Genomic DNA, 23,458 nt, shown 5'->3' on the forward strand with positions numbered 1-23,458 from the left:
ATAATAATTCAGGCCAAAATCCAGGATGTTTTAGGCCAGACTGCTGTGCTGTTGGCTTCTCCTTGGGGTTTGTTTAGATGTTTTGGGAGGCGTTGGCTTTGAGACAGGCATAGTTCTCATAAGAACAGAAGTTGTTCTTTCTGACTGTCGTGAGGATGAACCAGCTCCATCCTCCATCCACATTCTGGTGGTGTTGAACCCAGAGATGAACTGAACATGTGCAGGGAGAAAATGATACCGAGGGATGTCACACCCCATGTTTTGAGATGATAAAGGAGGAGCGAGTGGGAATGTTTAGGGACCACCAGGAGCAGCAACAGCGCCCTCGGAGCTGAGCCGTGGGCTGTGAGCCACGGGCTGTAAACACTGTGGGTGGTCAGTGATTCTGCTGCAGCACAGAGGATGGGGCAGCTCTGGGACTGGGATTCAGCAATGTGTGTGAGCCCAGGATGGAGCTAAACCAAGTCTCATTCCAGCCCTCCAAGTGGAGGACAATCCCACGGAGCCATACAGAGACACTGATCTGTGTGTGTGCAAGGTCCAAGCCGGTGGCTGGCACAGGAATTATAGATGGGGGAGCAGGAGCTGAGCAGGGAAAGAGAGCAAGAACCTTGCTGGGCCCTCCTGCTGCCTCCTCCATCGTGTCACAGCAAGAGCTCCGGGGCACGGGGCCGGGAGTTCCCGAGGACGCACCGACTCCCCCGTCCCTGGCAGTGTGTCCCTGTTGGGTTCCAGAACCCCACGGCTGATTTTGTGCCTGTGAATCTGTGTGCTGCTGTGTTCTCCAGTTCCTTTAGATAAGACACTGAGAGGTGGGAGTGCTTCCCTGTGGATTTTGGGCTGCCTGTGTCCCTGAGCTGGTTGGCACAGGGACAGGCCGGCACTCCCCACTCCCAGCCATCGCCTCCAGCTCGGGGGACAGCAGTGGTACCTCCAGAGTCAGAGGTTTGGAAGTTCCTCAGTGCTCCCTTTTCCCCTTCTGGCAACCAAACAAGACCTTTCTTCTCCAAAACAGAAGATTTGCTATCCTGTCCCCAAGAGCCACAGGACTTTGAGGGTGCAGTGACACGTGTGTGTAGCTGTGGCAGGTCCCACTGGCACTCGGCTCTGTCCCCTTCTAGGCATCTGGCTCTTTGTTTATATTTGCATGAGAATTTGATTTTCTCTGGACTATGGTTCTGCTCTGTACAGCCGAGGGTTTTAGGGAAATCAGGAGGGTGGGATGTGAAATGGGAGCTCTGTTTCAGCTTTGCTGATGGGTTGTTTTCTGCTTGTTTGGGTTTTTTTAAGTGGATTTGCTGAGTGTGTTTCCCTTCTGATTTGCATGGCTAATATCCTTATCCTGCTTTTCATGCAGTGATTCCTATTTTTCCTTATGGCCATCTGCAAAGTGACTCTGAGTAATTGTGGAGTGAAGCTGCAGCACAAGGTGCTAAAGCAGTGCAGGTTGTGGAGCTCCTGGACACGGTCTCTGGTGCTCTCTCCCCATCTCCATTGGGTGCTGGATACATCCCTGCCTGGATGAGGGCAAAAGCTCTGGTGCAGCACTTGTCCTGCTGGGGCCTGGCTAGGCAGGAGGGTCTGGAGAACCAGGTGACAAAGTGTCTGCAGAGGAGCAGCCTGTGGAGAAGGAAGGGCTGGGAGGAGCCCCGGGTAACAAATACAGGAAATGAGTTCAGCACAACCACAAGTTCTCCATTGTCTGGGCCCCATCTCCTGTGCGGCCCTGGAGTGAGCAAACACAGCTGGCTTTGCAGGATGAAGTTAATTTGGAGTTAAAACCCCAACCCTCTGCTGAAAAGCAGAGCTCCATGGAGGAGTTGCCACGAGCAGGAGATGGGGGTGTGTGGGTGGTGCTCGGCTCTGCCAAGGAAAAGGGCTCACGAGGCAAGAATGAGCCACTGGAGAAATTCCCTAGCAGAAAATAGGCACATTTTCTGGTGGGTGAGTGCTCCCCCTTGTCTCCCTCCAAATGCTCTGGGATTAAGCAGGTTTCAGAGTTACTCCCTTGGAGAGGTGCTTTTCCAAAGGGAGAGACAGCAGTCAGGTGACCCTGATTTACAGTCCAGCCCATCCCATTTTTCCTAAAGATGCCTGTTGGCTACAGATGTGTCAGAATTGCAAATGCTCCAGAAATTTGGAAAATTGCAGTGGAAAAAATCAGCAGTTCCTTATAAGATGTCTGCAGCTCTGTGTGTGACGTGGTGCAGACACGTGGTGCCTGAAGCTGAGCTCACACTCCAGCTCCAATTTAACTTCCCCGTCTGACCTGCTCTGAGAGCCCCAGATTGTGGATTTTACCCTGTTTCTGAAGGAGTGGGTGCTCTGACAGTGCCCTTTTTGCTTGGACAGGGCTTTAGCCTGCCTTTCAGATAAGGAATTGCTGTGCTTTCCTGGAGGAGCGGGAATTTTGTCTTCCCATTATAAACAGCATCAGCAGTAGAACTCTGGGATATCTTGGCTTAGCAGCACCTCACGTAGGAATGCAGAAAATGCTGAATAATTTAAAGGATTCTATAAATACTTTGATATGGTGCTGAAATCCAAGTACCACTAATCGGATGAGCCTTATACTTAACAAAACAAATCCCTGGTGAGCCATTGCTGTAGGATACTGGAATTGCCATGGAAAAAAACCACTGTTAACAACTGACAACAGCAGAAAATGGGGCTTGGAGGGAGTAACTGGGGTCCCAAAAGTGATCTTTCTTGTGGAGGGAGGTTCCAGGTAAAGGTGTCACACTAATTAAAAAAACTCTCCTAGTGTGTGTTTTGACAAAATCACCCTGTTACACACCTCTGTGTGAGCAGGCCAAACCCTCCTCTGCTTGTCTGCAAGTCCAACCCAGAGTTCCAGAAGGAATTTCTTTAAGGGCAGTCTCCAACTGAGCCTCTTTCAGACTAAAACTGTGTGTGGTGTTTGCCACAAGGGCTTGTCCCAGGTAATGCAGGCTCCAGAATAAAGACGAAAGGAAGATTGCATTAAGCAATTTTGCAACCCTTGAGGAGCTTGCTGTGGATTTGGGTCGATGGTTGGATTGGGGCCTGATTTTTGGGTGCAGTTTTCCCTTCTTCTCCCCTCATCCCCCTCTGTTGTGTTTCTTTGGCAGTGCCAGAAGCTCCGAGAGGTTTTTAACCTGGATTACCCTCACAGCACTTTCCTGCTGAAGACCCTGACCATTGTGTCTGGCCCTGACATGGTTGACCTCACTTTCCATAACTTCGTGTCCTACAAGGAGAATGTCGGCAAGGTACTGGATCCTGAGGGCATGGGAGCACTGGGAACCACTAAGGGTTGGGGTATTCAGTGGGGAGCAGGAAAGGAGAGGACCCTGAGCCCTGTCAGTGCTACTGGCAAGGTTATAAACAAGCAGGTCTGTTTGTCAGGTGTGGATCCTCTGTAGTTCTACAGACTTCTACCCTGCATGGAGTAGGACCAGTAGAAGGTATTTAGTGAGTCATTGTTGTCCTTCCTGTGTTTTGTAAGGATGAACAGGAGCTGAGAAGTGGCAAAGTTTCAGCTGCTGGTGTCTGTAGGCAGGAGGAGGGTGATAGAGCCAAGCCCAGGGCACAGATGTTGGGATTTGGAGCCCAGCAGTATTGGACAGGACAAGGGGTAATGGTTCTAAACTGGAACAAGTAGATTTAGAGTGGATGTGGGAGGAAATTCTTCCCTGTGAGGGTGGGGAGGCCCTGGCACAGGTTGCCCAGAGAAGCTGTGGCTACTCCATCCCTGGAAGTGTCCAAGGCCAGGCTGGAGCAACCTGGGCTAGTGGAAGGTGTCCCTGCCCATGGCAGGGGGTGGTACTGGATGAGCTGTAAGGTCTCTTCCAACCCAGAGCATTCTGGGATGCTGTGCCCTTTGCATGTTTGCTGTGAGTGCCCCAGGGCCGTCCCACAGTGCCTGTGCCCTGTGTGTGTTGCAGAGCTGGGCTGACGACATCCTGGCCATCGTGCGCAATCCCCTCACGTACAACGCCTCCCGCTACACCTTCCTGGAGAAAATGTGAGTGAAACATTCCTGCCTGTACTGGGAAAAAAGGCTTCTTAGCAGCCTCCAGACCAAGGCCTGGCTCAGGCCAAGTTAGGGTTCTGCAGGACCCTGATTTTCAGTTCAATGGTAGATTTTTTTTTACCAATAATATATTTTTCCTCTCTCCTTACTTAATAGGATTTCCAAGGCTGCACAAGTGCATTTTCATAATCTTGTTTGGCCTTTTTTTCCACAGCCTGGTGAAGCTGAAGATGCAGCTGAATGCAGAGGGGAAGATTCCTGTCAGGAAGTGAGTGTGGATGTTTGTTTTATTGTGTGTTCAGTCAGACTAGAGGCAGAGCAGGTGGTAAGAGGATGGTTGCCCAGTGGCTTCAACTGCCTATTTTCCTACATCTAAGAGGTAGAGATCATTCCCTCTGGATTCAAGCCACAGAAGGGCTCCTGCTGCACTTTGGTTCCTCCCCAGGAAGGACCTGGCACATAATTTGGGTCAGGGACATAATTTGGGAAAGGGGGCTTTGGCCTTCATCTAGAGCAAGAAATGGCCCTAAACAGCCATAGATTTCATTTCCTAGCTGTTGCCAACAAATAATCAACAAACCCAAGCAACTCTGGTAAAATTCTGATCACAGGTTGTTTTGCAAATCTGAGTTGATACCTGCATGAGGTGTAGGGATCAGTCTCCCTTTCCTGTGAGGAGTTCTGGATGTGGAGAGCCCTTGGCTGGGCTCCCCAGCTCACCTGAAGTGGGGCTCCCTTGCTTTCATTTGTCTCCTTTTCTCCCGTGTGACCACCCCAGCTCTTCTCCACTGGTCCTTCTCCACTTCTGCCATCCCTCAACCTGCAGGATATCCATGAATTACCTTTTGTTTAGAGTAAGGAGCTGCAGACAGAGCACTTGGGAGGTTTTGAACCACTCTGCTTGAGCTGTGTCACAGCATCACAAAGGCGAGCACTGATCACCCCTAATGAACGCCCTCCCCGGGCGGTGTTGTGTGGCAGAAGGTGCTGGGTTAGGGCTGTGGGGGCTGATTGGGCCCCTGGATGGCTGAGCTTTATTCAACGCGAAACATTTGCTGTTATTTGTTTTCTAAACCACCTACCAGCAGAATTTCATTCTGTGGAAACCAGAGTATTCATCAAAGGGCTGTTAAAAATGTATAGGTCTGTAATGAATAACACACTGGGGAAGAGTGCTTTGAATTGGTCTTTAAAATGCAAGCCAAGGTAGCGTTGCTGCAGGGGGAACCAGCTTATTCCTCTGAAACAATGAGAAAGAATATCTGGTACAGGCTGTACCTCTCCTCAGTGCCCATTTCCTGCAGAATGGTAACAATTCAGACCATTAAATAGTCCAGACTAAGAGCCAGACTTGTAAAAATACTCCGTATCTCCAGGTGCAGATAAATGTAAGGCTTTCAAAACTCCAGTCTGAATTATTCTGAAAATTCCACGAGTATCTATCTGCCTTTCTCTTTAGACATGTAAATCCCTTTGGTATCCTTCCAGGGCTGCTGCAGTTTTGCCTTGCAAAGGGCAGCCTGGGTTTGCATGAGCTGCTGCAGCCCCCTCAGCACTCCCACCTGGCAGCACAGGGCACTCCCTGGGCCCTGTTTGTCTGTGAGCACCGGTGATGCCGGTAGCTTAACAGAGCTGAGCCTCAGCTTGTCCAGGAGGAGAGCACCGTGCTGCTGCCTGGGATGTTCTGAAAGCAGGAGGGTTCAGTCCGTGTACTTGCTCCACCCTGCAGCTGCTTTTAGCTGAAGGTTTGACCTGGGGAACTGTGCCCTGCAGTCCAGTCCCAGCTTTTACTATTGGAAAGGAGCTTTGGTTCCTGCAGAGTCATGTGGTATCCCGGTCCCTGCCTGTGCAATGAGTTTGTTCCTTGAATTCATGGAAAGCCTCTGGTTCCAGAACATGTTGCTCCCTTTCAAAGCAGAAGCGTGCAGGACGGTTGTTTGGAGTTTTTGAGTCTTGTTGCCTTGACTACAGAGTAATTCCTTGCCAGTGCCAGCTCCCACAGGGAGAGTGTCTTGTGGGCAGAAGTGTCCTGGGAGTTGGTGACATGAGATCTGCTGCCTCAGGGAGCACCTCCAAGAGGGTGGGACAGGGAAGAGGGATTTTAAGAGGGACAGGGCTCTTGCAGAGTCCATAGCAGAAATACAGAACTTCTGCATTAGATCAGCAGTCAGAAAACCCTCTGTAGGTTTATTGAACTCTGCACCTCCCTTGGAGAAACAGTCTGTCTGCCCTGGTCCATCAGCCTCCCTTGCTGTGCCTTTGGAGTGTCCTGCACTGCCTGCAGCCCCAGCCTTCTTGCCCTTTTTGCTCCTCCATTGTGATCCCTGTCCTCCTTGTCAGTATTTTTCAGATGTTCCCTGCAGACAGGAAGAGGGTGGAAGCAGCACTAAGTGCTTGTCACCTCCCAAAGGGCAAGGTAAGGGTTTCTCTGGGTACCCAGAGGTCTCGCTGGCTTGAGAGGGATCCTTTTGCCTGCCCTGACTGCAGTTCCCTTGGCTGTAAAAAACCACCAGCCCAGATGCTTTCAGATGCTGTGAAACCTTTTTCTCACCACTGCCAGGCTTGAACTCCAGCCTGCTGGGGGCAGTTCTGGCTGTGTTGCAGGAACACTTGCACTGGGTGGCACAGGGACAGCAGCACCTGGGCGGATGTTCCAGTCACTTGTGTTGGCTCAGGGAAGTCTTAATGAGAGGTCTGTGGTCCTGACATGTCCTCTCTGTGTCCTCAGAATGATGCCATCAACCCAGAGGACTTCCCCGAGCCCGTGTACAAGACTTTCCTCATGAATCTGTGTCCCCGGCCCGAGATCGATGAGATATTTACCTCACAGTAAGTTCCCCTCAAGCCACAGCCCTGAACTGGAGCTCTTGTGGCAACAGATAGACAGAAGTGGGGTGGGATTTAATCCCACGTGGTTTGTCTGGTCTGAAGCCTCAGAAGGGCAGGAACCAGATCACTCAACACCTTCACTCCCAGCCTGGATAGAATGGATGAGCCCTCCCTGTGCTGTGGGGACCCTGAACTGTCCCCAGCAGGAGGGCTGAGCCCAGGTCAGCACTTAAGTCATGCCCATGTGGCCAACCCCAAAGAGGCAGTGTGAGAACCACAGATCTCACAAGTACCCAGGGACCTTTTGTTTTTCAAGTGCCTAAATCTGTGACTTCTTACATGGACTTGATTTTACAGGGCAGGCAGTGAATGCTCTGAAATTCAGGCCTTTTTAGGGTTCAGGTTAGACCCTCAAAATGTGCTTTTTCTTGCCCTCAGTGCAAGCTGTTTCCAATATGGAATTAGTGAGGAAGAAGAAAGGGCACAGTGGGAAGCATCATTTACAGAAAGAAACGTGGACAAAGCAGAAATGTGGGCCTGGAGAGGGGGACCCCGCTGCTAACCCAGGGAATGGCCAGTCCCTCCTGTGAAGAGGTTTCCTGAGTAATTTCCAGGCCTTACCTCTGGGGTTCTCTCCCCACAGCCATCTAAAAGCAAAGCCCTACATGACCAAGGAGCACCTGGCCAAGTTCATCAACAAGAAGCAGCGCGACTCCCGCCTCAATGACAGCCTGTTCCCTCCAGCCAGGCCCGAGCAGGTGCAAAGCCTCATCGAGAAGTACGAGCCCAGCGGGATCAACATCCAGAGAGGTCAGTCTGCTTCAGCCCACATCTCCTGCTTTGGAGCTGGGATGGAAGCGCAGAGCATCTCATTCCTGCTACCATCTTGCTTCCCAGAGGAGCAGTCAGCCTGGCTGCCACACCTCCCTGTGCTGAGGTGCCAGAGCTGTTGTGTGCGGGCACGTGGCCAGCTCTGTTTTCCATGCAGGGCAGCTCTCTCCAGAGGGGATGGTCTGGTTCCTCTGTGGCCCCGAGAACAACGTGATCGCCCTGGACAAGCTGCTGCTGTACCAGGACATGACCCAGCCCCTCTCACACTACTTCATCAATTCCTCACACAACACCTATCTCACAGGTCTGGGCTGTTCCCGAGGGAGGCACCATCCCAGGGAGGGAGGGATGGATGGATGGCACAGGCAGTGGGGCCTGGGGGCTGAGGGCTGGGGTGGGCTCTGAACGCTGTGTGAGGGGAAGTGTCACCCTCTGCCTGCAGACCTCTTGCTGGGGGCTGGCAGTGATTCCTGCTGCTCCTGTCTGTGTGAGGAGTTAAGGCTGAGCCTGTCTCCCACAGCTGGGCAGTTCTCTGGGATCTCCTCTGCCGAGATGTACCGGCAGGCGCTCCTGGCCGGCTGCCGCTGCGTGGAGCTGGACTGCTGGAAGGGCCGGCCCCCGGACGAGGAGCCCATCATCACCCACGGCTTCACCATGACCACAGAGATCCTCTTCAAGGTAGGGAGCACCTTCCTCCAGGGATGCTTTCCCTTGCCTGGCTTCAGACTGGGGAGCTGCCAACAGGTTGGGCTGAGGGCAGAGAGGAAAAGATTGAGGGAGGTGGCAAGGGCATGAATGTGTGGGGAGGAGGAAAGGTGAACAGATGGGCACTAGGCTGGAGTTTGTGTGTGTTTTTGGAGCAGGAGGAGCAGCAGAGAGGTGGATAGCTGGAGGAAGATGGATGACTAGCCAAGGGAAATGCAGGAAGTCAGGCAGAAGCTGTGGGGGGATGGCTGAGCAGATGTGTCTGTGATGGAGAGGACAGGCTGGTGGATTTCTGGATAGGTGGACAAACAGGATGGCTGTTAGAAAACACAGTTAAATGAGTGTCTGTTCTGGCATGCAGCAGGTTTCTCTGGCTGAAAGCCTCACGTGGTGCCTTTTGGAGGAATAGGGTTCAGTTCCTTGCTAATGACCTGAGTGTTGCAGTGTGTTCTGTGGGCAGCTTGCTTCCCTGAGGATTCAGCTCCCAGCCTTTGGAAGCACAGCACGAAGTCTGCTTCTCCCTTGGCAATAGAGGGCATTTATCCACAGCTGACAGGTTACTAATCAATGCAGCACACTGATTTTTTCTGCACCTCTTTACACAGCTGCTGCCAACAGGCAGAGGCACTGGAGATTCTTCTTAGAGCTCTTTGTTTTTCTCCTGTATCTTCCCCCTCAGTTCCCACCCTTCACTGCTACTAAAATATTTACCTCAGGGGAAAAAAACAACTAAACAAGCCAGTCCTTAAGGTCAGAGGTATTGTTGTGTTTGGTGTCAGTAATTTCCCAAGCCCTGCAGTGCCACTGCTGCTTTTTTTCACAGCAGTTCAGTGCACAGAGAACAGAAATAGTGGCAGCTGTAGCTGCTGTAATTGCGGAGTTCTGCTGCAGCCTGGGACTGTTCCTCAAGGAAATTACAACCTGTTAACACAGCGTGTGCTGGGTTTTGGTTTTACATAATACATAATGATACATAACAGACCTTTCCCTCCACACCTCTCTCCCTGTTCTACTATTCCTGGGGCCTTTCAGTAGCTCTGTAACTTCTCCTCAGAGCCTTGAGATTTCTGTGACACACCCGAGTGGTCCATGGAGGAGCAGCTGTGGCACCATTCTGAGGTCATGGCTGAACCAGGATTTGGGATGAACAGGGACTGGAATTGCTGGTACTTCCTTACCAATTAGCAGCACCAGAAGGGAAAACAGTGGATAGTTTGTGGCAGCTTAACAGGGACTTGGGGAAAATATGGTTATTTTTTCTTACATCATTAATGCTGAGAAGGTTTCCATGGTATTTGCATTTGAAATGTCAGCACAGCTGGTGACTGAGCGCTCCAGCTCTCTGCTGCGAGGCAGAAGGGTTTTGTAAGCAGCTGAAACTACAGAAAATTGGGCAGGTATGGATAGGGTGGGATGTGGTTTAACCTGGTGCTGCACACACCTTTCTGTACCGGTTGAAGGTGCACAGGGCAGTGGTTTGGGGCAGGGGTTTGTGTCTGGCCAGACATTCTCACATTCAGTGATGGATACACTGAACTGTGCAGCAAAACCAAAGCCTCATCTTCCTACATCTGCAGCTGCATTTTTATGTAGGCTGTTGAGTTTAGCAGCAGGTTACATGCCCTGGAGCTGGAAATGTGGGCAGGTGTGAAAAAGGTGACACCTCTCACCTTCCTACTGGGAGAAGTTCAGTGACTTTGAAGGGAGCTCCTGAGAATGACAATTCTGGAGTGTGTTCAGTGGGAGGGCAGCTGTGTCTGTTATTAATGAGTGCTGAGCTCTCTGACCTTGGCCTTTCCCTCAGGATGCCATCGAGGCCATTGCAGAGAGTGCTTTTAAAACATCTCTGTTCCCTGTGATCCTGTCCTTCGAGAACCACGTGGACTCGTGAGTATCCAGTGCCCGGGAGAACCGTGTTCTGTGCCCAGAGCAGAAAGGACACAGGCAAGGGCTGCTGGCTTTGAAGTGGGTGCTGAGCTGAAATGAAACACTGATTGAGGTTTCTGAAACAACTGGAGGTGGGTCAGAGCTGAAGGACGAGCCCTAACCTGCAGAGTGGCGTGGCCACAACTGTGCAGCCTTTCAGCTCGGGGTGGCACTGTGGGAACACGGGAGTTGGGCTGGGAATGGCACCTCAACATCTGCACGGCTGAGCCAAGGCAGTGGGTGGTTTCTGGGTACAGTACATGGATCTCCCTTGCAGGCCCAAGCAGCAGGCAAAGATGGCCGAGTACTGCAGGACCATTTTTGGAGACATGCTGCTGACAGAGCCTCTGGAGAAACACCCGGTGAGGGGCAGCTGGGCAAGGAGGCTGGGAGAGGCTTTCCTGGAAAACTTGTCACTCCTGGTGCTGGGAGGTGCCACAACAGACAAAAGGACAGTGAAAGAGAACGTGATGCCATGGACAAGCAGTCCTGGTTCACAGGGATGGGTGGAAGACTGCCACAAAGCTTTTCCTGAGTGCTCATGGGACTCTGCTCTTGTTTAACACTGACCTGAGGGGCGCTGGGCACTGAGCTCACAAGTTGTACCAGGGTACCACATGTTCATTTTTACATGGCACTGGTTCAGCTCTCTCTGCCAGCCCCTGCTTTGGAAACAGGAACAAGGGCCTGGAAAGATTCCCTTCCAGGCATAGGTGGGCAGGGCAGTGCCAGGAATAGCTCAGTAGAGCTCCCCATCTGCTTGACCCCAGTCATCAGCTGACCTGTACAGCAGGTATTTCTGTTGGCACAGTGACACAGTGGTGCTGCAGCTGCTCTGCAACCACAGGTGAAATCTTGGGGAAAATCTGCAGGAATCTGGTGAGATATGTTGGCAGAGAGAGGAAAGGAAGTGTTCAGTGGGGGAGAGATGTGTCTGCAGCAGGAATTGGCCAGAGGGACAGGAGAGGGCAGTGTTTGAATTCTCCCTGTGATGAGGTTTATCTGTTGCAGCTGAAGCCAGGAGTTCCTCTGCCGAGTCCTATGGACCTCTTAGGGAAAATCTTGATTAAGAATAAAAAGAACCAATCTGTATGTGAGAAGAGGCAGAACTCTTTGAAGAAAGGGAGGAATGTGGAACCAGAAATCATCGAGCAGCCGACCCCTGTGGATGCTGAAGACACTGGTATGTCTGAAGGGAAGTGGGCCTAGCAGAGCTAGAAGGGCAAAACCTCCCAGATCTCCCAATACCAGGTTGGGGCAAGCCAGCACTGCTCCTAATTCAGTTAAGAAGCAGCATAAGCTTGGAAGAGAAATTAAATCCTCAGAATATTTTCAACACTATTGCAGCCAAAAGAGACCATGTCTTACTACACCCTGCTTGTCACCCCTTGGTGATTCACTGATACCCACTGGCTGTTGGGTTGGGGGAAGGGGGTAATGGGTTACTGCCTGTAGATCTGTGATGACCACAAATTAACCACAGCTCACGTTTCTCCATCCTGAGGGTCTTGGAGGTTTATGGAACCTTCAGCCCCTCTCTCCTCTCTTCCTGTCACCCCTTGGGCTCAATGCCCCTGGGGGGGAACAGTCCTTGTCATGATGTGAACACGTGAAGTCCTGTGAGGACAAAGGGGACACCTGGAAATGGACATTTATCCTAAAAATACATGTGAACTTGGGGGGAAAACAACCCTTTGACTGTCACTCCTGGGTGTGAGGGGAGTCTGCAAGAGCAGCAGTTTGGTCTCTTGGCTGTGCCGGTCCGCAGTGTGCCAGTTCATATTTGGATTTGGCCAGTAAAGATGTGGGATTCTTCCCCTCACTGCTGCTGCTGGCTTGGCTGTGAGGTTCTGCAGCTGTCTCAGTGTCCTGCTGAGGTACCACTGATGTGGCCTTTGTGCTTAGTCTGGGCAGGTGATGTGGCTGAAGAGGAGCCAGAGGAGGAGGATGAACAGCTTGGAAACCTGGATGAAGAGGAAATTAAAAAGATGCAGTCAGATGAGGTACTGTCACTGCTGGTTCTCTTCCTTTTCTGTTTGGCTTCCAGTTTTCTCTGGGCCTCCCCCTGTTGAGAGGAGATGAACCCAAAATGCAAAGGGGAGTGAACCTGTCAGGGGCTTTCCTTCCCCTATTGCAGGACTTTTGCAGGAGAAACTGAATAAGAGAAATTCTGTTGCAAGCACAGAGACTGTGGCAGAGGAGCTATTATTGCTGACTCTGCCTTTGATACTCCACGTGATTTGGAGATAACTGTTTGCCTCTGGGCTGTTGGAGAGGCTTAGCCTTGGTCTGATAGAAGTTGTTACTAAAAAAAGTGCTGCTGCTGAAGGGGGAGGGAGGAGATCATCATTCCTGTGAATGAAAACATCCATTTCCCATTTCTATCTCCCTGGTATCCCTTGGAGAGGAGGGAAGATGGTGTCCCCAGTTTGTCCCAGGCTCCATGCTCTGGGGTTAAAGAGGTCCTGGGCTTTGTCCATCCTGACTGGAGCCTCTCACGTGCCCCGGTTCAGTTCTTGCCCAGCTGCCTGGAATCTCCATGCCCTGCCCACCACAGAGCTGTGGGACTGGGAAGCCAAACCGGAGCGCTCTGGTCAGGGCAGCCCCAGAGCCCTCCCCTGGGAAGCCCTGGTGGGGTTTGTTTCCTCCCGAGGGAAGGTCTCTTCACGTGTCTCCCCTGGGCTGTTCCTGCGCAGGGCACGGCCGGCCTGGAGGTGACGGCGTACGAGGAGATGTCCAGCCTGGTCAACTACATCCAGCCCATCAAATTCCAATCCTTCGAGGTCTCTGCCCGTAAGTCCCTTGGCAGTCCAGGCTGAGTATTCCCCGTCGGTGCCCACGGCAGGACAGGGGCTGGGTGTGCCTCTCCTCTAAGGCTTTATCATCTCCCGCTTCCAGAGAAGAACCGGAGCTACGTCATCTCCTCCTTCACGGAGCTGAAAGCCTACGACCTCCTGAGCAAGTTCCCCGTGCAGTTTGTAGAGTATCCTTTTGGCAGCCCTTGTCCTGGGGAGTTGGGGGCTTGGGGTGTCAGAGCGGAGCTGGAGCTTGGGCTTAGGCATATCCAAAGGGCTCCTGCTTCCAGCACCTTCATCCCTCTTCATCAGAGCTAGAAAGTGTGCAGGTGCTGGAGACATGGGATCTTCCAGGTGGCTTGGGAGCTCTCCAGAGAGATTCCTGACAGGATGCATCCTGCTGTAGTCAACATCAAGGCTGCCAGAGGCTTGTCCTTAAGTGGGAAGGGTATGGAAAAGGAGCCTGGGCCTGTCTGAGCTTTTGTCTGGAGGGCTGAGTGTCTGGTAGCAGAGGTTAAACAGTTTTCACGATGGGAACATGTGAGCTGGTGCCAGGGCACAGCAGGAACACTCCAGACTTGTTTCCTATGGAGCCCCTACAGATACAACAAGCGGCAGATGAGCCGGATTTACCCCAAAGGCACCCGGATGGACTCGTCCAACTACCTGCCCCAAATGTTCTGGAACGTCGGCTGTCAGATGGTGGCACTGAACTTCCAGACCATGGGTGAGTGTCGAGGGTCCTCCAGCCTCCTGCTGGGTGAGCATGGCTGCTCCTGGTCCCTGGGGTGCTCCTGGTCACTGTCTCTTCCTTCACTGCTGTTTCCCTGATGTGTTATTTATTCCAAGTGCCTTCTCCCAGGTGCTGTTTTCCACTGGGTCCATCGCCCCCAACAGCACTTTTCTGTGTCCAGCACACACACACACCCCCAAGGAGTGCTGTCACCTGTGTCCAGGCACTGTCCTGGTGTCCCATTCCATGATGTGCCACTGAATCACATCCCTGAACACACCTGCAGCCCTGTCCCTGAGTTGCTGCCCCTTTACAAGGCAGAGCTCCATCTGGCCACAGCAGTGCCCTGGCTGTGCCATTGTTTCCAGGATTTTGACCTGAACAGGGAGCAAGGGCCTTTCCTTGCTGCACAGCCAGCATGAGAAGGAAAAAAAAGCCTGGAGACAAAGCTATTCCTTGCCCCCTTCCTTCCTTGGAGGAGTGTGTTACGTATAGAGAGCGTAGGAGATAAAAAGGAAGTGACTTGGAAAGGGTGTGAGTGAGAAGCTGGTTCCAGGGGGGATGGCACAGTGCAGGCTGGTGCAGGAACCACCAGACAGTGTCCTCAGGACAAGTGTCAGAGAGAAGATGGACTCAGAAGAGGCCCAAAATGAAAGGGGGAAGGAGTAGAGGGGCTCAGGCAGCTACTTATCCATGCCCAAAAGCAGCGAGTGCTCCTTAAAGCAGGTTTGAATGTAGTTCTGCCCGTGCCTTGCAGTGCAAGCGTAAGCAAACCACTTCCCTTCTGTGCAGCAGCTGCCCTCACGTCTTTCCCTGTAGGGTGCTGGGAGGCCTCCCTGGTTTGTGAGGTGGCTTCGTGAGCTGTGGCTGGCAGGGGCTGGGGGCTCCCCGGTGCCACGGGGGTCCCTGTCCCAGCCCTGTGCCTCAGGGTGTGGCTGTGCCCACAGATGTGCCCATGCAGCAGAACATGGCCCTGTTCGAGTTCAACGGGCAGAGCGGGTACCTGCTCAAGCACGAGTTCCTGCGCCGCCCCGACAAGCACTTCGACCCCTTCTCCCTGGACCGCATGGACGTGGTTGTGGCCAGCACCCTGTCGGTCACGGCGAGTACAGCCCTCTGTGCCACCCAGGGGGCTCGGGGGCGGGGCACGGGAACCCGGGCAGGGCCTGGGACAGCGCTGCCGTGGCAACCCCCGGCTGGTTTCTGTTTGAAATTAACCATAATCACGTGAAAGTGGAACAGGAGCATCTGCCACGCAGAAGCAGCCAAGGCTGAGATGGTGGGGAGGGAGGAAGTGCTGAAGCAAGAAACAGGGGTGGAGGTGAAAGAAAAGCTGGAGCGGAAAAACAGACTTTGGGGTGAAGGAACGGGCGGGTCCTTGTGCTTTATTCTCTTCAGCAGTTGCTGACTCTGTCTCTGGTGATGACAGATACTCTCTGGTCAGTTCCTCTCGGAGCGCAGCGTGAAAACCTACGTGGAAGTGGAGCTCTTTGGGTTGCCAAGGGACACCAAACGCAAATACAGAACCAAACTGACCTCCACGGCCAACTCCATTAACCCCCTGTGGAAAGAAGAGGCTTTTGTTTTTGAAAAGGTGAGAACATCTGAGAGTAATTTAGACAGAAAACCTCCCTTAGACCACAAGCACTGCCCTGGGAGAGGTCAGTGACTGCAGAAGGGACTCCCCTCTGCAGACCCCCGGCCTGGCTTTGGGCATGCTCAAATAACACCCAAACAACAATATCCAAAACAACTCCCGTCAGTATTTCCCAGAACAGACAAGGGGGAGCTGGAATTGTGTGCTTGGAAGGAGAAGGGAGTAAAGCTCTCCTTGGAGGAGGAGGAGGATGCTGTCAGGAGTTAAAGGTGAGGCCACTGGTGCCTTACTCTTCTTTTCTCTCAGATCATGATGCCTGAGTTGGCCTCTCTGAAAATTGTGGCTTGGGAAGAAGGAGGGAAGTTCATTGGCCATCGTATCATTCCTGTCATTGCGATGCACTCAGGTAAATCTGTGAGAATCCCTTTGGCTTTTGTGCCCTTGGCATCCGTAAAGAACGTACAAACAGCTGCATGTTTGGCTCCTTAATGTCCACTCCTGCAGGCAGTGGAGTCATCCTGTTAGGGCCTTGGCTCGGTGCCAGGATATCCTGCCCTCCTAGAAAGATGGACGTTGTTTGGCAGCTGGAGGGCCAGGAGTGTGCCAGCCCAGCTCAGTGCTCTGCTCTGTCCCAGGGTACCACCACGTGTGCCTGCGCAGCGAGAGCAACATGCCCCTCACCATGCCCTCCCTCTTTGTGTTCCTGGAGCTCAAGGACTACGTGCCGGACGCTTGGGCAGGTGAGGACATGCTGGAATGTGCGGGGCGGGGGCTCTGCCTGTGTCCAAACTCTGATCCAGAAGCGTTTTCCCAGCCCAGGGAGTGCTTTCCTGCTGCACCCTTCATTCCTGGCAGGGGGGGATTGAGCACGTGCCAGGGCCCCGCCCCAGCCCCGCTGCCCTGGGGAGAGCATGGATGTTCCCACTGCAGCTGTGCCTGGGTCCCACCTGAGGGGGTCAGTCCTACCCAGCAGAGCCAGGGAGAGGTTTCCTTGAGGGAAGAGGTGACAACTCTCAGGGGCTGACAAGAACAGGGGTTGTAGGGAGCATGGGAATGGTGTTCTTCCCCGTTGGAAGAGAAGGGAGGTTCTTGCTGGCACTGAGGTACAGAGACCTTCCTTGGAAAAGGATCAGACAGAGCTGCACGAGGACAGAAGCCCTACTGGAGGGATCAACATTCGTGACCAAAACCACACAGAAAGTAACAGCATCAGCCACACAACTTCCTGTGAACGCTTCTCACGTGTGTTCCCTCCTCCAGTGTTTGTACAAATGAACCCTTTTCAGTGGGGACATCCTCAGAAACTGATGGGTTTAACACATTCTTATAAAAACACGAGTTTATACAGCACTGGACTGGAATTGGAACAGGGAGCTGTGCAGGTGAGGAAAGTCTGAACCTGGCTTTGGATTTTGGGAACGGAGTCGTGGGCCATGGCCTCAGCATGGGACTGTGAGGTGAAGGTGGTCCCCTCCCTTTGTGACAAGCAGAGAACACAGACTGGCCCTTCTCCACAGTGTCCTGTCCTGGGCAGGGAAAATGAGTCCATGAGTTGTTTGCTGCCCAAGCCAAGCCCTCTCTCTGTTTGCAGATCTCACCATTGCCCTCTCCAACCCCATCAAGTTCTTCAACATGCAGGACAAGCGCTCCGTGAAGCTCAAGGATACCACGGGAGAGGTGAGTTCTTCCAGGGTCTGTTCTCTAGAGCACCTTGCATGGATTCAGCCTGGAATAAAAAGCCTTCATTTACCTCTGATCTCTGTTTTAGAGGCCTGGCACACAGAGGAACGTCCCATCTGCTGAGACTAATGGGGTGCCAGACTCTGCTGGGAAACACGGCATTCCTCCCTCCAATGGCTCCACGGGTAAGTGTCCAAGAGCTTCCAAGTACTTTAACACCTTGGCAGCTTAATTAACTCCTCACATTAAAATCCTTCACATGGCCTGTGCTCTGGTGAGCTCTCCACTGTCCCTTTCCAACCTCGGAACATTCAAGATGGGACTTTAACAGGAACCTCCTTTGGGATTTCAGGAGCAGCGGCGTTCGCCAGGGGAGAAACCGTGTTAGAAGTGATGCAGATGGCAGGTAAATCCCTGTGCTATTCACCTGGGCTGAGGCCCTGTCAGTCAGCTTATATTCCCAAATTAGAAGGACCTGTCCCAGCCCTGCCTGGTGTAGCCAGCACTAAAGACAGATCCCAGGAATCTTGAGGCTCAGGGTTCCCTTCAGCACACCTGCACCTTCTGTTCGATTGTCGGGCACCTGTGTCTGACTGCACTGTGATACAAATCCCTGCAGACACGGGGCCTAATTACGCCACAAAACTGATCTGAAGGCACAAGAGGAAACCTGCTCTGCCCAGGTGTGATGGTTCCGAAAAAGATACTTCCTCTGAGCAGATAATTCTCCGTGGCTTGAGAGCAATTTTGGCCATCCCTATGCCCCCATCCGTCAGGGACAGGAAAAGAGGGAGGAAAAGGAAGGAAGGCAGTGCTGAAACCCCCGTGTGACCCCAGAGGGTTTGGCAGCAGGTGGAGAAATGCTGTGGGACAGCAAACATTCTCTGGTTTGTGTTTCAGAGCCTGAGACAGCCACCCTGGCTGAGCTGCAGCAGATGAAGCGCTTCCTGAAGCTGCTGAAGAGGCAGGAGAAGGAGCTGAGGGAGCTGGAGCAGAGGGGAAGCAAACGGAAGGAGGAGCTGTTGCAGAAATACTCTGTGCTCTTCTCGGAGTCCGTCTGCCACAGGGGCAAGAAAAGCATGATCCACATGAGGAAAACCCAGAAGAAAAGGTAAATACAGCCCAGGGGTCACCTCCCCAAACCAAAACAGGGATCCCCAAGAGAAACACAGGCGCCCTTCTCTAAAGGAAGATGCAGCATCCATATGTCCCTGGGCTGTTCCCGTGAGAGTGGGTGGAGGCTGGGATTGTATTGGCAGGCCCAGAAGCAGCACAGCCCTGAATGTGTTGTGCAGGATGGAGACCCAGGGTGCCCTTGGCACCTGTGCAAGTCCCGTGGAAGTGGCAGAGAGTGTGGATCGCCGGCTCCTGGAGCTGAGGGAGAGGCTGGAGGTGGACCTCGTGCACCTCGGGCAGGAGCACCACGAGGGCATCCGGAGGAAGAAGGAGCAGCACGCCACGGAGGTGAGGCTGCAGGGCCACCAGCAAACGATCCTAGGGCAGCCCCTCCCTGGAAAACCACAGGCAGTGTAGGAGTAGGACAGGAAGTCAATTGGGCTACTCCAGAAAAAAATCAATCTGGGTAATTCTCCAAGAGGAGGCCCGTGTTGCTGGTTTGGTTTTTTCCTGGACTTCCCTGGGAGAATGGTTTTGAAATAAATAAACAAGATTCAGTCTCTCTCTGAGGACATTTTAAGGAATACAATTAAAAATGAAAATTTAAATAATCAGAAGAGAAAAAAGTCAGCCACATACTATTTCACCTCATTCTTTTTTAAAAATTAATTACCTCCCTTGATGTTTCTTGCAATCCTTCCTAAAGGAACTCCTCTAGAAAACCTACACTGATGAACCCCAGAACTAAACTGGTGGAAAAAGGGACTCCTCCTATGGAAGGAGAGTTGATGCTTTCAAGGTTGAATGCACAGCAGAAAATAATTTATAATTTTTCTTTGTTAATGTAATTTGGGGGGTTTTGAGAGGTTTTTTGAAGAAAACCTGTGTTTGAAAGTTTTCCATATAGTACTAATTCCCATCTCACCTGGTGGATTCAGTGAGCCTTTAGGAGTGAATACATTGAGCATCTTTCACAGAGCTGATATATAAACAACGTTTTAGTTTGCCAGAATTTTTTACTTCATGTCAAAAACAAGTTTAGGATTTTCCCAGAGACCATCTAAATACAGGGTAATTAAGTTTAAAAATGATATGTTTTTATTTGCTCAAAATGTAGACTGAAGCCCTGAAAAGGCAAAAGCACATTTTCTGTCTCTGCCACAGCTGCTTCATCTGGGAAACTCTTTAACTCTTCAGGGCAGCCAGTGAAGGTGGGGTATTTAAACGTGCTGAGCCTTTCAGTAACAGCAGCTCTGCCCAAGGGCTGCTGAGGGGATTAGGAGGTATCAGAGCTCCTGGACTCTAACCCACGTATGCCAGGGATTTGGGATTGCTCCCTTTTGATGTTGCTTTCATCCCCTGAGCAGCAGGTAGCCCGGATCCTGGAGCTGGCCAGGGAGAAGCAGGGAGCCGAGCTGCGGGCGCTGCGGGACACGGCCGAGAGGTGAGCGCCGAGCAGGACACCAGTGTTCCACCTGCAGTGGAATCCAGAAGTAGGGGTGAACTCCCAGGTGTGAGTGACATCATGGGAGAGAAATGCATGGAGGCTGGAGGATAGACTGGAAATCAGGAAGGTGGAGGAGGGAAAAACTCCTGTACACTTGTTCTTTTTTACACTTCCCTTCAGCATCTGCTGCTTCCACTGTTGACGCGTCCTGACTTCGGGAGGAATCTTTGTTAGTAACCCCTTAAAAAAACCACACAAACAAAAAAAGCTTAAATAGGACTTAAAATATTCTTAAGCCTTCAGGCCTTCTGCTGTCCAACCCCTCCCAGATGCACTTCTGCCCAGCAGAGCGCTCCAGAGGGATGGGCTGGAGGCTGCTCCTGTGCTGGTGCCCAGGCCTGTCTGTCCTCTCTCTCCACAGCAACATCAAGGACATCAAGAAGCGGCTGGAGGCGAGGAGGGTGGAGCGGATCCAGGCCCTGCTGCGGAACACGAGCGACAAGGCTGCCCAGGAGAGGTGTGGGTGCTCCCGGGCCCCGTCCGTGCGGGATGCAGGGCCTGCTGCTGCCTGGGCAGCCGAAGGAGTAGAATTGTGCATCCAGCTCTTCTCCTTACGTCTCACACACACTGGAATGGTGTTTTATTTGTCTTTCCTAAATTACAGCAGGTTCTCCCTGTGTCAGCACACGGTGGGGATGTAGCACACGTGTGGGTTGGTGTGGCACGGATCTCTAGTGAGGGGGATGATGGGAACACAACAGCTGGGTTACAGGTGTCTGTGGTTCTTCCAAAGGTCGAAGAAAGAAATCAACAACTCCCACATCCAGGAGGTGGTGCAGACCATCAAACGGGTGAGCTCCACAGGGGCTCTCTGGGAGGGTGAGGGTTGGGAATGATGGGAAAGCCTGGCAGGAGCACAGACACCCCGAGCATGTCGGAGCTGCCCTTCAGAGACCCAAAGCTAAGTCCGTGTCTGTGTGTCTGTCTGTGTGTGTGTCCCTGTGTGTCTGTGTCCATGTGTCTCTGTGTCCATCTGTGTATCCATCCACGTGTCTGTGTGTCCATGTCTCTGTCGGTGAGTCCCTGTGTCTGTCTGTGCCTGTATATCTGTGTGCCTCTCTGTCTGACTCTGTCCATCTGTCTGTCTGTTCGTCTGTCTGTCCCTGTGTCCATCTCCCTGTTCATCAGTCTGTGAATCTGTCTGTCTCTCCTCTGTGAGTCCATCCATCTGTCTGACCCTGTGTCTGTTGGTCTATTCCTCTGTCCATCTGTCTGTTTGCCCAGCTATCTGTCCCTGTGTCCATCCTTTTGTCTGTCCCTGTGTCCGTCCATCTGTCCATGTGTCCATCTGTTTTTCCATGGCTGGCCATGTCTCCGTCTGTCTGTGTGTATGTCTGTCTGTGTGTCCATCTGCCTGTCCATTTGTCCATCTGTCTCTGTGTGTGTGTGTCTGTCTGTCCCTGTGTCCGTGTATCTGTCCGTGTATCCGTGTATCGGTTTGTCTGTGTCTGTCAGTCCATTTGTCTGTGTGTCCCATCTGTTTTGTGCCAAGTGTCTGTCTGTCCATGTGCCCATCTGTGAGTCTGTCCGTTTGTCCTTCTGTCTTCTGTGGCCATCTGTCTGCACATTTGTCTGTCCATTTGTCAAACTGTCAGACCATCTGTCTATGTCTCTGTCATTCTGTCCATCTGTAGGTCTGTCTGCCCGTGTGTCCATCTGTCTGTCCGTATCTCCATCATTCTGTCCATCTGTCCTTGTGTCCGTCTGTCCATCTGTCCATTCATCCGTTTGTTTCTCTGTCTCTTTGTCCATCTGTCTGTCCTTGTGTCTTCTATCTGTCTGTCCATTGGTCTGTCTGTCTCTCTGTCCAGTCTGTGTGTCTCTCTCTCCTTTTCTCCATCTGTCAGTTCTGTATCCGTCTGTCTGGCCCTGTGTCCGTCTGTCTCTTCATTTGTTTGTCTGTCTGTCTGTCCATCTCTCTGTGTGTCCCTCTGTCTGTCTATCCATTTGTCTGTCCACCTGCCCCTGTGTCTGTCTGTCTGTTCATCTGTCTGTCTGTATGTCCATCTGTCCTTGCATCCGTCTGTCTGACCGTCTGTCTGTCCATCCCTGTGTGTGTCTGTCTGCCCATGTATTTATTTCTGTCCATCTGTGTCTCTGTCAGTCTTTCAGTCTGTCTGTCCCTGTGTCCGTCTGTCAGTCCATTTGTCTGTCTGCCCATCCGTCTGTCCTTGCATCCGTCTGTCCATGTGTCTGTCTGTCCGTGTTTCTGTCTGTACGTTTGTCTGTCTGTCCCTGTGTCCATCTGTCTGTCCATTTGTCCATCTCTCTGTACCTGTGTCTGTCTGTCCTGGTGTCCATCTCTCTGTGTGTCTGTCTGTCCTGGTGTCCATCTCTCTCTGTCCACCTGTCTGTCCATTTGTCCGTCTGTCAGTCCCTTTGTCTGTCTGTCCCAGTGTCCATCTGTCCCAGCGTCTATCACTCTGTCCATCAGTCCCTATGTCTGTTTGTCTTTCTGTTTCTCTGTCCGTCCCTGTGTCTGTCTGTCCATCTGTTCATCCTTTGTATGTCCATCTGTCCTTGCATCCATCTGTCTGTCCATTTGTCTGTCTGTCCCTGTGTCTGTCTCTGTGTGTTCATCTGTCTGTCCGTTTGTATGTCTGTCCGTCTGTCCTTGCATCCATCTGTCTGTCTGTCTGTGTGTCCATTCACATGTCCATCTGTCTGTCTGTGTGTCCATCTGTCCATCCCTGAGTCCATCTGTCTGTGTGTCCATTTGTCTGTCTGTCCATGTGTGTCTGTCTGTCCTTTTGTCTGTCCATCCCTGTGTCTGTCTGTATGTCCATCCATCTGTCCATGTGTTTGTCTGTCCACATTTCTGTCTGTTTGTCTGTCTCTCTGTCCCTGTGTCCATCTGTCTGTCCCTGTGTCCATCTGTCCACATGTCCATCTGTCCATTTGTCTGTCCTTCCTTATGTCCATCTGTCTGTCCCTGTCTGTCTCTCTGTCCTTCAGTCTGTGTGTCTGTCTGTCCCTGTGTCTGTTAATCCATTTATCTGTCTGTCCATCTGTCCATGTTTCTGTCTGTCCATTTGTCAGTCTGTCCAATGTCCATCTCTCTGTGTGTCTCTCTGTCCACTTGTCCATCTGTCTGTCCATTTCTGTCTGTCCATGTTTCTGTCTGTCTGTCCCTGTGTCCGTCTGTTTCTCCGTCTGTCTGTCCCCGTGTCCATCTATCTCTGTGTGTCTGTCAATCCATTTGTCTGTCCATCTGTTCATCCCTTTGTAAGTCCATCTGTCCTTGCATCCGTCTGTCTGTCCCAGTGTCCATCTCTCTGTGTGTCCATTTGTCTGTCTGTCCATGTTTCTGTGTGTCTGTTTGTCTGTCCGTATGTCCATCCATCTGTCCTGGTGTCCATCTGCTCATGTATTTGTCCATTTGTTTGTCCATCAGTCCCTGTGTCTGTCTGTCAATGCCTTTGTCTGTCTGTCCATCCACCTCTCTCTGTTCGTATGTCAGTCCATCTGTCCTTGCGTCCATCTGTCTGTCTGTCCGTGTTTCTGTCTGTTTGTCCATCTCTCTGTCCCTTTGTCCGTCTGTCCACATGTCTGTCTCTCCCTGTGTCCATCTCTCTATCCATCAGTCCATGTGTCCGTCCATCCATCTGTTCTTGCATCCGTCTGTCCATTTGTCCATCTCTCTGTCCAATGTCCATCTCTCTGTGTGTCCGTCTCTCTGTCCACTTGTCTATTCCTGTCTGTCCATGTTTCTGTCTGTCTCAGT

The 23,458-nt window shown here is 52.0% G+C and overlaps 1 protein-coding gene across 6 annotated transcripts in view; it reads left to right on the plus strand.

The window, feature by feature from the left end:
• Positions 1 to 23,458, plus strand: part of PLCB2 (phospholipase C beta 2) — a 43,734-nt gene that overhangs the window by 17,841 nt on the left and 2,435 nt on the right. For 5 of the 6 annotated variants that reach the window (XM_050335554.1, XM_050335556.1, XM_050335555.1 and 2 more), the window contains 27 exons: positions 3,111 to 3,251; positions 3,927 to 4,006; positions 4,230 to 4,283; positions 6,356 to 6,431; positions 6,744 to 6,844; positions 7,488 to 7,654; positions 7,833 to 7,979; positions 8,196 to 8,353; positions 10,185 to 10,267; positions 10,584 to 10,668; positions 11,318 to 11,489; positions 12,212 to 12,309; positions 13,003 to 13,099; positions 13,205 to 13,289; positions 13,704 to 13,828; positions 14,782 to 14,936; positions 15,264 to 15,428; positions 15,738 to 15,837; positions 16,067 to 16,171; positions 17,023 to 17,108; positions 17,200 to 17,296; positions 17,464 to 17,517; positions 18,012 to 18,222; positions 18,407 to 18,575; positions 19,595 to 19,671; positions 20,096 to 20,191; positions 20,468 to 20,525. In XM_050335554.1, the coding sequence (XP_050191511.1) occupies positions 3,111 to 3,251; positions 3,927 to 4,006; positions 4,230 to 4,283; positions 6,356 to 6,431; positions 6,744 to 6,844; positions 7,488 to 7,654; positions 7,833 to 7,979; positions 8,196 to 8,353; positions 10,185 to 10,267; positions 10,584 to 10,668; positions 11,318 to 11,489; positions 12,212 to 12,309; positions 13,003 to 13,099; positions 13,205 to 13,289; positions 13,704 to 13,828; positions 14,782 to 14,936; positions 15,264 to 15,428; positions 15,738 to 15,837; positions 16,067 to 16,171; positions 17,023 to 17,108; positions 17,200 to 17,296; positions 17,464 to 17,517; positions 18,012 to 18,222; positions 18,407 to 18,575; positions 19,595 to 19,671; positions 20,096 to 20,191; positions 20,468 to 20,525 (3,042 nt within the window). Of the gene's footprint in view, positions 1 to 3,110; positions 3,252 to 3,926; positions 4,007 to 4,229; positions 4,284 to 6,355; positions 6,432 to 6,743; positions 6,845 to 7,487; positions 7,655 to 7,832; positions 7,980 to 8,195; positions 8,354 to 10,184; positions 10,268 to 10,583; positions 10,669 to 11,317; positions 11,490 to 12,211; positions 12,310 to 13,002; positions 13,100 to 13,204; positions 13,290 to 13,703; positions 13,829 to 14,781; positions 14,937 to 15,263; positions 15,429 to 15,737; positions 15,838 to 16,066; positions 16,172 to 17,022; positions 17,109 to 17,199; positions 17,297 to 17,463; positions 17,518 to 18,011; positions 18,223 to 18,406; positions 18,576 to 19,594; positions 19,672 to 20,095; positions 20,192 to 20,467; positions 20,526 to 23,458 lie in introns of those variants that run through there. The other variant, XM_050335559.1, reaches the window with a different exon arrangement.

Source organism: Myiozetetes cayanensis, unplaced genomic scaffold, assembly GCF_022539395.1.
Source record: "Myiozetetes cayanensis isolate MyiCay16 unplaced genomic scaffold, myiCay2020 scf6-25, whole genome shotgun sequence".
In the NCBI taxonomy this organism is placed as follows: Eukaryota; Metazoa; Chordata; class Aves; order Passeriformes; family Tyrannidae; genus Myiozetetes; species Myiozetetes cayanensis.